This window comes from Phalacrocorax aristotelis, chromosome 9 (genome assembly GCF_949628215.1).
Source record: "Phalacrocorax aristotelis chromosome 9, bGulAri2.1, whole genome shotgun sequence".
NCBI lineage: Eukaryota > Metazoa > Chordata > Aves > Suliformes > Phalacrocoracidae > Phalacrocorax > Phalacrocorax aristotelis.
The window spans coordinates 227,934-244,087 of record NC_134284.1 but is presented as its reverse complement, the minus strand read 5'-3'; the positions used below and the strand labels follow the sequence as shown (position 1 = coordinate 244,087).

Genomic DNA, 16,154 nt, shown 5'->3' with positions numbered 1-16,154 from the left:
CCTGCAAGTACAATACTGGATACTGCATTAGGATGCCTTTGCCTCCCAGTGACATTAGTGGGGGTGTTAGGTTGGGGGCTGGGGCACAGGTGTGATTGCTTTTCTCTCCATTGTCACACATGGCCTGTTTCTTATCTTCCCCTGGTATTTTGCAATGTCCTTGAGCTTTCCCTATCAGAACATCACAGATTTCTGAGGTCTTTTCTCTCTCATACAGATTTTTTTTTTAATTTGTTGAGGGCTGGAAAGGCTTGTGGGGTGTGTGAGCGTATGGGGGTTGGGGTACTGCATCTGGGTGTCAGGTCTGATTACCTTAAAACTAAACCTCTATGACAAGGCGTATTGTATTTGTGCGGCAAGGTTTTGGTAGCTGGGGCTGCAGACGTGGCGTCTGTGAGAAGCTGCTGGAAGCTTCCCGTATGTCTGATAGAGCCAATGACAACTGGCTCCAACACGGACCTGCTGCTGGCCAAGACTGAGCCCATCAGTGATGGTGGTACCGTGTCTGGGATAACAGATTTAAGAAGGGGGGGGGGGGGAAATCCCTGTGTAAGTGCAGCCAGAGAGAGGAGTGAGAACATGTGAGAGAAACAGCCCTGCAGACACCGAGGTCAGTGAAGGAGGGGAGGAGGTGCTCTGGGTGCCAGAGCAGAGATTCCCCTGCAGCCCATGACTGTCTGTGGTGGAGCAGATATCCCCCTGCAGCCCATGGAGGACCCCACCCCAGAGCAGGTGGATGCCTGAAGGAGGCTGTGACCCCATGGGAAGCCCGCACTGGAGCAGGCTCCTGGCAGGACCTGTGGAGAGAGAAGGCCGTGCTGGAGCAGGTTTGCTGGCAGGCTTTGTGACCCTGCAGGGGACCTGTGCTGGAGCAGGGGAAGAGTGTGTCACTGAAATCAGGAATAAACCTCGTAATGCCAATGTAGTGTTAAAAGGCAGGCATTCTTTATTTATGGAGCAGGATGCACAGGGGATTGCTCCTCCTAACCTGCATACCATCAGATCTCATTGTGCCAGTTAAGTACATTCTCCATATACATATTAATTAGTTTTCCCATAAAAGATATACATAATCATCCTATGCAGATATCATTTGTCTATGCCTGTTGGTGTCTCCGGGTGGTTGTCAGGGGTCTCTGGATGAAGGATATACTCTTCATCACTGTGTCTGCTAGTTAACCTTTGCTTTTGAGCAAACTCAGTTCTGAGATTAAGTATGTACTATCCTTGAGGGATGGTCTGTTCTGTTTCAGTGTTTGCTCTGCAGTTCCTTATCTCTATGGTTCTGTACATCTGCTTTCCTTAAGGTCAAATGTCATTGTAACTTTGTTTAGGCGCTTCTTATCTTGAGGCCTTTCTGAGTCCCCCAAAGCAACAAGTTTTAGTCATCGTGCAGGCTGTTCCTGTTAAGGTTACTTCATTATCCTGGTTAAGTTTTGGCTCCGGGCCCCAGCGTTTGTTGAGCTACACTAGATTGCATTAGTAACACCCAACCATTTATTCCCTGAATCACTGCTACCTAAAAAATGAGGCTTTAATCCTTAAAACAGAGGTTTGGACCCTGAAAGTGATGGTTTGGGATCTAAAAGTTAGGCTTTGAGCCTTAAAAGAGGGGCTGTGACAGAAACATATTATCTATTGTTTCATTCGCATTAATGATTAACTAATGACTAAAATACAGATTAAGCCTGGGGACAATCAGTGTATTCTTTAATGTTCAGTTGGATAGTATAGCCACAGCCATGGTTGGTTAACTTCATCACCCTGGTTACATGAGGAGTCTTCCTCCTGAGGAGGAAGGAGCAGCAGAGACATTGTGTGATGAACTGACCCCAACCCCCATTCGCTATCCCCCCCTGCACTGCTGGTGGGAAAGAGGTAGAGAATTGGGGAGTAAAGTTGAGTCTGGGAAGAAGGGAGGGGTGGGAGGAAGAGGTTTTAAGACTTCGGTTTATTTCTCATTACCCTACTCTGATTTGATTGTTAATAAATTAAGCTAATTTCCCCAAGTCAACTCTGGTTTGCCTGTGGCAGTAATTGCTGAGTGATCTCTCCCCTCTTCTTATCTTGACCTGCAAGCTTTTTGTTACATTTTCTCTCCCCTCCCCAGTTGAGGAGTGATAGAGCAGCTTTGGTAGGCACCTGGCCAGGGTCAGCCCACCACACAAGGCAATATTCTCAGTATCCCATGTGAACCTTCATTCATTCAAAGAGAATATCAGAACAAGATCAAATCTAACTGTTCTGCACCCTACCTTTGTCACTGGGGATTAGTTGCACTTTCTGTAGTCTAGTGAATCCTACTATTGTGTCATGCAAACCTTACTCATGAGTACGTGACAGCCTGCCATTTGCAGCGTTGTCCTAGGTGGCCTGGGGGACTCTGTCCACATGAAATTTGTCAGAGTAGGGATTCAAAGCTGAGGTTTTCCATTTTTCAGGACATGGGATGTTCTGGTAGTGAGTCCAATAGAATGATGGATAAATTAGTTTGGAAGAAAGCTCCAGAAGTCATCTAGTCAAATCCTGCTCAGATCAGGTTCCTCAGTGCTGTGTCCAGTCAGGCCCTGAACGTCTCTGAGGATGGATATTCCCCAACCTCTCAGGGCAACATCTTTGTTTTGGGAGTGTGTGAAACCCAATCCCCTAGGTAATTAAGAAGGTAATAGTTCAAACTTAGGAGCCCATTTCCTGCACAGTCAATGGAGTGATGCAGAAGCTGTCTGAACAGGAATCAAATACACTAGATAGAAGCACTGGTACATTAGAGATCTAGGCCATACAAGTGTCATATTCAGCCAGTGGTAGAGTCCAGAAACACAGCTTCCCAGTACATAGCCCAGTTTTTACTCTTTTCCAGGTTGTGTTGACTTAGATGGCACAAACACAAGGCAGGCAGCTGCTACACAGCGTTCCAGAAGCTGTGCTTATGTCACTGATGTTTGCTGAGGTGACAGAACACAGTAATAACCTTAGTTGGAAGGACTATGGAGACACTGTGGAGATTGCAGCAGCAGATCAACTAGGGCATGTACAAAATTGGTAATAAACTCCTTGCTAATGCTCTACCAGGGATGGCACTCAGCTGGGATATGCAGCATGCAAGTTTTACTTATGTGTCATATGCAAACTCAGCACAAATAGTAGGAATAAAACCTATAAACTGGAGCTGTGCCCAAACCTCATCCAGAGAAACTGTTCATACAGGCATAGTTCAGGCTACAGTAACGAGAAAACTAATTGCTGGAATATGATGCTTTCCTGTAACAAATCCAGATGGGGCTTGCTTTAACTTCAATCCTTTTCAGACATAGTGAATATGAAGCATTTATTAATGGGTCAGAAGAGAAAGCTGCCTTGTACTACACACAGGCAAACATCTCAATTTGGTGGCAGATTCATTTCCCTGCTATTTCGGTGAATGGTGCATTATATTCAGCCAACACCAAGTAACATCATAGCAGACAAGACACAGTGTAGAAAATCTAAGAGAACTGACTAATGTGGCAGAGCTTTAAAATAACGTTCTATTTCAACAGGTGTACTAGCTATACATAAACTGCAAGAGTACAAGTTATTTCTCTCTTTAAGATAAATAATGAAGTCAGCACCCCAGACTTCAAGGGACACTGGGTACCTAAGGCAAGCAGTGCTGATGCTCAGTGAGGCTGAGAATCAAGGACTCAGTCGCTACCCTCAGCCATATACCATCTCCTGCTGGAGAATTGCTAAATTATGCTCCCTGGCCCTGGAGATACTTCCCCCACCCCAGCCTATGATAATAGTAAGACAGAATTTATAATTGGTTTAATGCTCTCCAAGGTCTAGCAGTATCAGTATCAGGTACCTTTGATTTTTCACTGTTTATTAGCTTTCTTGATGGATTATTTGGATTTCCAACATAGCTGAGTCCCACTGCAGTCAGGCTGTTACTCAGTGGGAATTGCAAATGTACGTAACTATTTACGTACTCTAAAGCAAAGCAGCTGGAGCATTCACCTTCTGCCTCTTGAAAGTCATCTTAGGGAGCATCCGTACTTTCAGTGCATCATGAAGTAGCTCATTGCTTGGCACATGGTAATGAGATCACAATGAGGAACTGACTTCTTTCTAATGCAAGTGAAAAATCTGGTGGTTCTTCCAACCTAAAAAATACTGCGTGTGGTAAAGTCTCCTCTTGCTGTAAACAGGTTTTTTCTGAAGCACGTATATTAGTTACTGACAAAGATAACAAGGTGATCTTGGCTCCTACTTACCTTTTCCCCACTGTACATGACAGTGGCATTAAACACGAGAACAGACTCATGTAATGATGGGGATGCTCCTTTCCTGCTGTGCTTATGATATGTTGTGATGGATGTCATGATTTCAGACTATTTTAAAAGAACATGATGATGGTAGAAACTGTAGACAAGTATTTTAACTACCTAGTTTATTTCACCCTCCAAGCAGGAATACAAACTCAATTTTGCTTTTTACCTTCTTGCTTGCTGAAGGAGGCTGCAGAGTGAGATTCCTGTGAGAATGGTCCTGTTGTTATTGTGGTGTCAAATACAACTGAAATTCTAATCCTAGGGGGTTACATTAGACCAAGGTCCTTGAACTGGCTGCAAGATTTAGGCCTGTACCAAAGGAATAATTAAAGTAAGCAACAGAATAGTGTCAGGCATCCTGCCCCAGTGCATTACTGAGCATGCAATGGGAGGTAAAATGGTCCTTTGTGTGTATATATATAAAAAACATATAGATGACAATTCATCTACTGTTTTCTGCAACAGCATCTACCATGCTTGACCTGGTTCTCAAAGCCTCAGATGAGACTTTGGTTTTCTTTTTTTTAAGTGACAGGCTACTCTGCTTGTTGGTGTCTATTGGCTGCCATCCTCTTCCCCACAACACCCAATGTCTCTTTTGTATGTAGTGTGGAGCAGCATTATGCTTCTCAACAGCAGTGACCAGCTCAGTCACCTCACTGAACTTTGTGTTACCACTTACTGAGTAACTAGCCAGGCCAAGAAATGAGTTGTACCATTCTGGTCATGCCTCCACCTGAAATCAGTAGTAGGCAGCCCAGCGTCTGCATGAGGACTTGCCTATTCCATGATTAGAAAAGATGCAGCATGTTCCACGGCTCCACAAGCCATGCTGAAGCCAGGCAAGCATCTCAGTTGCTCTGTACTGCAGGCGATGGATGAGGTCTCATACATCTCATTGAACTCAGGCCAGGCTTGCTTAAATGACTTGCTTTTAAAAAAGAAAATGTATTAAGTATTTCCACCCTTGGAAATACTGGGTCTCTGGATTCTATTCTTTAGCCGTGCTTTACAATACTGTACGACCCTCAAGCAGGAACAGCAGATACAATTTATCATCTCCTCCCACGCTGTAGCAGGTATGACCAACACTGCTGCTCGTACCTATCCTTTATGTAGGAAGCACCAGTCTCCCACAGGGAAAGAGCGCATGGGCTGACAGGTTATTTTCTGATATACTTTCTATAATCATGCAATTTACTTATGGCTTTCCTTACAAAATGCTGCTGACAAACCTCACTTTTAAAGTAGCCAAACTCAGGCAAATGCTTGGTACATCTTAGTAGAAGTGCAGTCCTACGCCTCCAGGACAGCTGCAACTGGACAAAGTCCAAAATGCGCTGCTATTGTCCTTTACCGGAAAGGAGCCAAGAAGAAAACTGAGAGTAGTTTTTCACCTGGCCTACTAGACCAGACCACGTTACTAGAATGCCAGGCTACTACCACATTTTATGTTTCCAAATGCTCATAACCCTCTTCACTGTATTTCTGAAGGCAGTGATTATTGCAGACAGCTTTCCAGATTCTTCTTTCTAACCAGTTGCACATCAGGTAGATGCTGCAGCATGTTTTCTCCTTGCAGAGTATTCAGTCAGGTCAGCAACATATCTGTTGTTTCATGAAAATCACGTAAAAGGCAACTCTAAAAGAATATGGAGAACAGCAGCTCTAGAACTATGCACTAGTTTTAACTAGTAGCTTATTTCGGGGGGGGGGGGTGTGGGGTGTGGTGTGTCAACTTGTAGCTGGGTGACAACGGGGGAAAAGCGATGATGCCCAAGTCTCTTCTCTTAAAGTGGTCTATAGACAATACCTTTGTACCAGCAAAATCAAGTCTGGCTCCAGAGGTATAAAAGGAACATTTACTTGCATTTTCCAATTCTGTGAAAACTTCAATTACTGAGATGACTGTAGAAGTTTGTGGTTTTTTTGTTTTTCTTTTACAAATTCCTGTGAATTAATCTTGAAGTTAAAGCTTGTTTACCTTCTACTTTCCAAAAAACATACCTTCACAAAGTCTCTTTCATAAAGGAGAAAAGTTTATTACCACCTGCTTTAAAGCACCTTCTTCCAATTTTCTGCTCTAACATGAGAAATTCACGTTTTGTACTTCTTCCATGGCCTTAGTTTGCACAGATGTTATACTAGAGCCAAAACCAAGAAAGAGGAATATTTTTCTTCTTTTAATCAGACTGAACTTTAGGTTGTCTTTGAAGGAAAAGTTGTGGTGTGTTCCAAGTTATGGAGTACTACAGATTCAGCGTGCTCCTTGCACTTTTCACAATAAGGAAAGAGCCCACATTGCTGGTTTTCTTTAAATTGAAAGCAAGCTCACAGAACGAGGAAAATATTAAATCACTAATTTTAATGTGACAGGAAGTGAGAAGGGATGTTTATTTGGCTTCACTTAAAGACTAAAAAAATCACATCCTACTTAGCACCTTGAATGATCCATGAGAATAACAGATTTTTTTTAAAAAATTGTAAATATTTATCAGAAGTAAAACCTAATGTGTCAGGAAAGAACATGTTATTTTACTGCTTGCTATCCAGGAGGAGAAGCTATACAAGCTGTTTAACTAACACTGCTTATATTAAACCTGAATGTTACTATATGGGGCAACAGTGAATTTTGTAGGTTTTACTTAGTGTCAAGCTGCATTTGAATATAAAACTTCCATACATATTTAAGTAACCTTAAGTGGATTAATATACTTCTGACCTACTGTTTTGAAAATTACTATTTATTACAAAGGAAGCATGGTTTTACATTAGCAGATTGAATTGATTCTGGGTCACTACAACTGCAGAGCTAGTAGACCTAGTCTCCAATTTGTATTCCTGTTAGGGAAAAAAGTTTAACACACCCTCCTGATATCTTTCTAAGAATTTCTGTCTCTTCAGTAATTTGATTCCAAGTCTTCAGCAACTATTACTTACCACTTAGTGAAGCCATTTTCATTAAAGCCTTACTATAGACAGCCAAATTGACCTCAGATTCTTTCAAGCCAATCCATTTGCTGAGAGGTCCATCAAAAACTATTGGTGTGTGTCAGGAAGTGAAGTGCACTGGAGAGAACTACCTTCCTCTGTTAATCCTGGAACTGCTCCTGGTTCAGTATACCTCCACAGTCTAAGACCCAAATCTGTACCTATAGTAGAGAAACTCTAGACTAACGCAAAGGCACAAAGTACCATGCCAGCCTTGCTTTTCTACCTGCTGTACTTTTTGGTCTAATGTGTCTTCCAGTCCCAACTTTTTCAGTACAGCAAAATTACAGAGACATCAGTGTTCAAGATATCCAGGGCAAATATAATTTGACAGTGTGTGCAAGCAGTTAAGTCCTTATGCTTTGTATAAAGAAAATGCTGTTTGGGGCAGATTCCCATCAAAACAATTTGCTTTGCCTATTCCTTGCCCAGGGGAAGGCTGGAAGTAGACTAATTCATGGGGTCTGTTATGTGGTATGTTCAACCTGCTCTCACCCATCACCTATGCCAGAGCAGACACACTTACCTGAATATAAATGTCTTATAGAAAGATCAAGTTTAGAGTGCAAGAGGGTTGCTGTGTTTCCCAAAGATCCCCAGGAAAGCCAGTAGTCAAGACTAGGCCAGAGAAGTAAACTCGGCCGGTCAGAACTGGAGCCATTCTGCAATACAGCAAACACCTGTTGGTTCAGCTTCTTGAGCCCTGCTCTTTGGCAACCAGGCAAGAGAGATTTAATTTGTTGTTTGGCAGAAAATACAAAATTCAGCACTCAAGTTTAACTAAAGGGTAGGTTTTTTTATTCCGCATTAAGACTGTCTCAAGGACATAACTAAATGTTGGAAACGCCACTGAAGGGCACATACAGTGAACGTGGTCAAGTACAATGTGAACAGCCCCAGGGGTTCAAACAAGGTAGGGCCATTAGCTAATCAGAGGTAAAACCAAATTAAAACTGCCGAATATGTTGCACTTTCTTCTCCATTTACACAGAAAAAAAGTCAAACCCAACAAAATCCTTGCATCTCTAACAATACATTCAGTCCTGGCTAAAGAGCTTAACAAGATGGCAACAGGATGACTATAATACAAAACGTTCACTACTACACTCTGTACACACCTGTTGTCCAAGCCCTCCCCCAAACCCATGTAATGATAGTGCCCCCATTATTTGCTTGCTTGCTGGGCCTGCCTGCGGAGGAGGACGTAGATCTTCTCCTTTATCCAGTCTTTATTGTACGGCTGGTATGTCTGAGTATCAGCACGGTAACTAGAGAGAAAAAAAGGAATTAATGTCACATCAGTCTTGTCCTGTAGTACATCTACTAGAAGAACTGCCTACACAATTAAGCGTCTTCAAGTGTATGAGGCAGAAAGTTGCATACAGAACACAAGTAATATCAGAAGTAGATCGGAATTGCCACTTATCAGGGATTTATTCTGTTCCCTAAAAACCAACTACCCAGCAGATCAGGAAGAACCTGAAATAAAACCAGATGCTCCAAGGACTGCTGAGTGACTGGATCACAGTGTGTTCATGTTTTAATTCATAATATAATTACTTATGGCAGACAACAAATGGAGCACCTTAATATTCTGGAGCTCAGAATGAAGAAGAATAGTTCCAGCAGGGAACAATATAATTTGTCTTGATGAGCCAAAAACTTCTTCAACACTACTTAAAGTGAGCGTTCATGTGAGTTTTCAAGTGTTCCACTTCTGTTTGGAATTTTTAGAAAAGGAATAAAAGCACAGTTTTCCAGGAGCAAAGGTAGACTCATAGATGGGTGACAAAGGATTCTTTCCAGTTGGCAGTGACAGCAAGTTGGCATATGCCAAAAGAGGATGCTTCATAACAAGCAAACTAAAAGCAAGAGCCCACAGACTCATTTTCTTTGCTACTCAGAGATAGTTGATAAAAGTAATCCATTAGCGAGATACCTTGCCAGGGCCAGAGAACTCAGTTACTCAAGACACTGTTGAATTGAAGCAGAATTAGACTGGAAAATGAAAGCAAACTGTGTGAAGTTATCTGTGTAAATTCACATCTTCCTTTTCCCCCTTAGTTGTTGAAGTTGAATGTGTTTTTGATAAAGATGGTACTTTCAGTGAATGCTTCAAGAACTACAGAAGTCCTGGTCGGTCTTTAAATTTCAGCACACATATTTCTAACCAGATAAGAAGGGTGAGATGGTCACTGGTAAGAAGCGAAGTAAAAATCCAAATTAACTCAATTCAGAATAATTTACAGTTCTTAATCTAAGGCAAAAACCCTAAGCATACTGTTTCTAAGAAAGCCTTGTTATTTAAAACCCAGCATGACTGGTTCAAGGCCATGGAAAGAGTTTCAGTATATACTGATATAGTAGCAGTCAGTAGCAGTTCCAGTGTAGCGTAAGAAGTGTTCATTTCAGGAAAGGGTACCGATTTCTGCCCCAGCACCAATCCATTCGTAATGCTACACTGTGAGACCAGATAGCAAGTACTTTAGGAATCTCCATGAACACAAGACGTGTCTGGTATGCTATGTGTGCCATCTGGTGGAAAACTATAAGCTGAAGTAGAATTTGGCACGATGCTGAGTTTACAAGCCTAATTAAGAAAGGCACAAGACTGTACTAGAAAACAGTTGCTAATTCCTAAAGCAATGAGCGAGTTTCAGTCTGTTAGATGAACTAAAAGTGTGTCTTTCAAACTGCATCAGCCCAGCACTACAACACCTGAAGACCAAACGTGGCAAAATGTCTAGGAACAAGGTAACTCTGCAGAAACTGTAATGCTGTTTTACTTATTCTGCTGAAAACTTTGGTAAATGGCATTTGTGATAAATCACTACCAGTAACATAGATTCTGCATGTACATCAGAATGCAAAGGAAAGAAATCTGATGTTTTTTAAAACAGGTTTTTATTTTAAATGGGAATTAACTGGCAAGGTTGTTCACTGTGCAGCTGCACAATTACTTGCACTGGGATTTCAGGCAGAGCAGTGCAGCTGCAGGAATGCCCACACCAGACACTCACCGTCATAAAAAGAGTTTCTGGAATTTTGTGCCAAGTACTGTGTCTTTTGTTATTTGAATATGAGATTTGTATTCTTAGTCCTACAGAATTTCTGCAAAGTTGATACCACTGTCGTATTAAACCACTACCTTGAAATTTATGGTATGGAAAGTCCTCAAGATCTAGACTAAGTGATTTAGTTACAATGTTAAGTTGCGCTCTGAATAGTGACATTTAGCATTTGATTTCACAGTACAGTCAGAATAGAAAGTACACAAGACCACCTTTGCCTGCCCACAACTTTAACACACAGATGAGAACTGCATATAATGTATTCACAAGAACACTCAAACAATTGGCTAGGGCTCTCTGGAGGATTGATCTGTTCCTTGATCATGTCATTAGGATTTACAGAAAATTCCATCTTGTTGTACCTTGATCAAAACAAACAATTGGCTGCAACACGCTTCGAAATGCTTCTACCATACCACTAGTGAAGCCCTCAGCTGAATAAAATTCTGTAATCATTATTCCTCCTTAAGAATCGGACCAACTGCACCAAGATGGATACAGCCCCAATTTAAACAGATTCTAGCATTAATAAAGTACATAGCTGTAACATTAAACTGTTGGACCTCAGTATTTGAAATGCTGGGTGCTTCCATGTGACTAAAATCCAAGTGGAACTGTCAGTTTCTAAGCTTTCTTCAATGCAGTTAATTGGATTAGGCAACATGGTTTGCCAGCTGCCACACTGCTGCCCTACTAACACAGTTATTGCAAAAAGCCCCAGAATCTTGCCAGATTTACCATGAAACATGTAAAAATTTACATGGAAGACTTCTGACTTCTCTAAGTCACTGAAACAGACTTGTACAACTGAACTTACACAAGACAGCTGAGGTCTGCCAAGTCATCAATGAAGTCAAACAACTGGCTGATATCGTATGTAATGGATGGACTGAACTTACACAAGACAGCTGAGGTCTGCCAAGTCATCAATGAAGTCAAACAACTGGCTGATATCGTATGTAATGGATGGACTGTTGGGATTCATTCTCTTCAGGTGCTCTTCATACATTTTACAGACTCCTACGGAGAAAAAAAGATTAACAATGCAATATTAAAAAACCAAAAACTGTATTTGCTGAAACTTCTTTAGCTATTGAACCACAGATATCAGGAGAGTTTAGAGATGACTACCATGAAAGCAGAGACATAAACTTCTTACTCAGGTTTTGTGTTGAAATGCTTTTGTTCACCTATTTGCACCAAAACTTAAGACTAATACTATAAAATCAGGTAGAATGTGTAGACAGAAGCATCTAGACAAAAAAGTTTCAGTTCTGTCACAGATGGAACTTTCCATGCAGTAAGCTCCAATGGAAACATGAAATTCCTTCTAATAACTTTAAGACAGCAATGGCAACATATATTCCTGAGGTACGAGTTCCTGAGAAAGAGAAGAACTAATGTCAAATAAAACTACTCGAATCTCAGAAGAGAGATCGCTCTTGATGAAAGAGTTAAACAGGGCTACTGAGGTAAGAGTTACAACACAAGCCTGTATTATGAATTTAAATTAGTTTTATTTAAGCTAGCACATAAATAATTCAGATACAGTTGAGAAGAATAGAATATTAACGTGAACACAGAGGCTTTACAAGGTCTTCATTATGCTTTTGTTTGCCTTACAAAACTTCCTGGAATTATAATTTTTTAATGTAAGTGAACTTCCACATTTAAACCATACAGCCACAGTATTTCAATCTTCTTTCCAAGCTCACTATATGTCCCTCAAAGTCATGCAGGAATTTTTCTCTGGTACACACACCACAAGGCTGCAAATTATGTATCAACTGCACACATACTTTTATGTATTATTTTCAGTAGCAATCTTTCCTTTGCATGGCTAGCACAAAAACTAGTGATTTAGGCTCTGATCCTGAAATTAAATGCATTCAGGCAAGTCTGCTACATGGCCACACCAAGAATATTGACTACACTCCCAAATTGAATGTGGTTCAATCTAGTTAAATTAAAATAAATATAAAAAGGAAGTTTTTTAGAAACAAAGAATAACTATTTTTTAGTTTGTTAAAACATTACTAAACTAAGAGTATGAGAGTTTTGCAGTTTTTTGTGAATTATTTTGGGAAAACATGAACAGCAATTAATTTTCTTACTAAGTTTGGGAATATGTCAAAAATGGGATTTTAACAACAGTTTTTTACTACCGTGTCTGCACCCACCTTCCATGCACTCATTCACTGACTCGTAATCAGCATATGTTCGGCCTTCTGGCCTCTTGGTAGGCTGGACAAGTAGAATTGTGTGAGACTGAAAAACAATACAAAACACCAAGAAAACAGGATACTTGCAAAATTTGAATGATTTTTTTGTTGTTTGAATTGTTATTTATCTGAATGAAGCACTAAAAAGCATAACAGTAAACCACTGAACTAGCAATCAACTGAGACATTTTCCAAATAGTATTTACTGTTTCATAGAAGCTGTGTTAATAATTTTTGTTTCCAATCAGTCCTATCAATCCTTGCTTAACTTTAAAATGTGAAAAAGCACCAGCAAAGCAGCCATTGTGTTGAAAAAATACCACAGAAATAGTAGTTTCTATCTAAATGCAAAAGCAAAGCAATAAAGTCAATGTACAAAAGCTACACCATTAGTGCATTAACTTATTTTATTCCAAATGCAAGCTGTTAGTGTGATTTTTAAGCACTCCAATTAAAGAGCAAGAAGGGAGTCTGTCTAAACTTCACTGTCAGTCTCACCTTAAAGATTTTAACACAAATAGCTATTCTGAGTTATTCATTCAACTTCAAGGGAACACGAATTATATAAGAAATCCAAACTTAGTATTAAAAATTATTTCCTGCAAAATAGATGCACTGATTTTTCATATTTCAGTGAGTCTACCAAACCAGTAATTATGGCACAGACAACTGTTCCAAATGTCAAAGTCTCTAAGCTAGTTCTTCTGCAGGAAAGATTTAGATGATTGTACAGCCTGTGGCTTGCGTTATTACTGTAATATTTTTCACTTGGCTAAAGCAAGTAATTTGAGCAAACAACAAGGAAGGTTTTTGAAGTGTATACAATCTGTGATCTAATTAACAGGTTACAGAGCGCAGAAAGTTTGCAAGCACAGTACACTACAAAACACTGTTTCAAGCGCTGCTAATTTGATCCAACATTTTCAAAGCTAATGTAAAAAGGTGAGGTAATGAAAAAAGGAAATAAAGGTGAGCACACAACATATAATATTAATGGAGGCAACAGCAGAGTGAGGCACACTGGAAACAGATGCCAAAGCATATTACTGGGCTTAAATTAATCAGCTGCTTATAGAAAAATACTGACCCACACTTAGGACAGATCAGTGAAGATACCAGTTCAGTGTATCAGTGTTCAGAAAAATGACAAATATTAGGCTTTACAAGGAACATGTAAGAAAAGAGTACAAATTTTTATACCATGACTGATAGCACTCCCATGCTTGGAATAGAGTTTTCAGTTCTTTAAATTCTGTCTCAAATAATGTGGTAGAAGGAGATTCAGAGAAGCCCAGGAAAAAAGTTACATAGAGAAACAGAAGCAGCAAGGCTTTTCCCAACCAGAAATGGAAAAAGAAGGGCATTCAGAGCTACACACTGTAACAAAAATCATACGAAGGAGACTAGGCCATTTAAATCCACTTTCATGTATGCCTGAGGGTACTAGATTTGAAAGGGATACCCCAAGGGGGGCTGGTATCTGGCTGTTCCTGAGAGCACTGCGCTTGAACAGGCATGTGTTACCAGGGAGTCCAAACAGATTCTGCCAAACTTTTATAATAAAGTACCTTTTCCAGCACTATCATTTATGCTTGCTGCTCACTGATGACAAGGCTTGGTTCCAGGACTTGCAACTCTGATTTTCAGGGATCGTTTGACTAAGGATTCCTTATAAACAATGGACAAGGTATACCAGCCACTTCAGTCAGTGTGTTCTAAAAAGAGCTTTGTTATTTTAGCATCAGAGTGCTTTGCAATCTCCGTTTATAGTGTCTGACTACATCCAGGCTAAACTCAGTATGTAAAAAAAGTTGGGTTTCTTTGACAAAACCTAAGAGACCATAGATAAAATGGAACTGAGCAGAAGCTACAGAACTGTATCTTAATTGAGTGAATTCTGTAGTTGGTCTCTCAGAATCTTGCTGGGGAATCATATATATTCTGAAATTACCCCAATAATCAGATTACAGAAAAAAATATCCATGAGCCAGATATGTAAGCCTGTTCTTTTAGAACTTTAAGGCAGATGTTATTTGGGCTTCTGACTTTAAACTGTTTATCACTTCAGACACTTTACAATACCAATATCAAATCCTGGCCTGGAATGTTTTTAAATTAATACCCTTGGGACCATCTGTATTGTAGAACCAATGGATTACATCTCAAACTTTTCCATGGGAACTTCCCACTATTTTACCTTAAGGGAAAAAAATTGCCTGATTTGATAAAATTGCTCCTCCTCTCCTACCACAGAAGTGTAAAAAAGTGACAAGTTCAGGAGCCTGAGAGAAGTTTCCTCAAACTATAACCTGCCCTATTGAATATGTGCCTAGGTGACAGGGCAAAACTCAGTGTGATTAATAACTATGATGTTTTCCTATAGGTATAAATCTTATTGTTAGGAAAAAGAAAAACCAAACCAAGAGAAGATCCATAAACCTTCATGCATTAGGACCAGCTTATCTGGAAAAGCCCAAATGTGGACTCTTATTATTCTCACGCACACACTGGGTTTTCTTGCATTTTCTTTTAAAGCACAGTTGTACAGGCTGCTGTTAAGCAGGACACTGAAAAACATACCACGTGGTTATACTGCACCAATTTTGCATTTCTAGAGAATGCTATCGAAAGTGCTCCAATTATTGAAGGCACAACTCTGTAAAAATGGTTAAGGCAGTACTGACAGCTAAATCGGCAGGACTGAGGCAGTGTCTGCCCGAAGAGGCTTCTACCAAACGTGATCTATTCGACAATAAAGTAAAAGAAATAATTAAAAAGGAAGAAAAGGAAGTATTGTAATAAGATGTGCAGTGATGCGAATAGAGGTAGTATACCACACACCCAAATGCCTTTCAGTTATTCCTGATAGGCAAAAAAGCGGTTTAAGTGTCTTCTTTTGCTTTGGACAACAGGACAGGGCTCGTAGCTGCTCGTCCTAGCAGAAGCTAACTGCTTTCGAGCAAGCACCAGACAGATGCAGAACTTTGCTGCAAACCCAGACGCAGTTCTCCTTCCACCGCAGGGCAGCAACTTGCCTCAGCATGTTCAAATTTTATTAGATGGATGCAACAAACTGTAGCGACTGGTGGGGCTTTGTGCCTCCGCGTGCCATGCAAGCAGCCCCACGGCGCAAGCCGCCGTATCTCCCTCCCCCAAGCACTGGGGAGGAGCAGGGGAAGCGGCATGGGCTGAATAAGTTTCCATTAGCGTCAAGCAGCCATTTGAGGCAGGCGCACCTCACGGATCCGCGGGCGCTGAGGAAGGGCCGCCAAGGCGTTTTGCCGCCCGCCCGCCCGAGCCCGGAGCGCGCCGCGGCCTTCCCCGCCACCCACCGCGCCTGCCTGCCTGCCTGCCTTCCTTCCTTCCTTCCTTCCCTCCCGCCCGCGCTACCGCCGGCCGCCCCCCAGCCTAGGGGGAAGAGAAGGCATCCCAGAGCGCTCTCCCCGGCCCCCTGGGAGGCGGCGGCCCCCTCCGCCGCCCGCCCGCTCACCATCAGGGCTCCCACTCCTCAGCACCGCCGCGGAGAAGAGGCGCGCGACGATCCCCCACAACCCCGC

The 16,154-nt window shown here is 41.3% G+C and overlaps 1 protein-coding gene across 1 annotated transcript; it reads right to left on the bottom strand.

Annotated features, from left to right (window-relative positions):
- Positions 1-8,079: 8,079 nt before the first annotated feature.
- ERH (ERH mRNA splicing and mitosis factor) lies at positions 8,080-16,154 on the bottom strand. Its single transcript, XM_075103101.1, has 5 exons — positions 16,088-16,154; positions 15,106-15,164; positions 12,556-12,643; positions 11,275-11,395; positions 8,080-8,572 (listed from the first exon to the last, which is right to left on the bottom strand). Exons 2-5 carry the CDS (start codon positions 15,118-15,120, stop codon positions 8,470-8,472), a joined length of 327 nt encoding a protein of 108 aa, XP_074959202.1. The 5' UTR covers positions 15,121-15,164; positions 16,088-16,154; the 3' UTR covers positions 8,080-8,469.

Excerpts from the sequence above, each read along its gene's own strand:
- ERH (XM_075103101.1), bottom strand. Across the intron at positions 11,396-12,555 it reads AGTGAATGAGTGCATGGAAG|GAGTCTGTAAAATGTATGAA; the intron begins GTGGGTGCAGAC and ends TTTTCTCCGTAG. Across the intron at positions 8,573-11,274 it reads GCAGACCTCAGCTGTCTTGT|TTACCGTGCTGATACTCAGA; the intron begins GTAAGTTCAGTC and ends TTTTCTCTCTAG.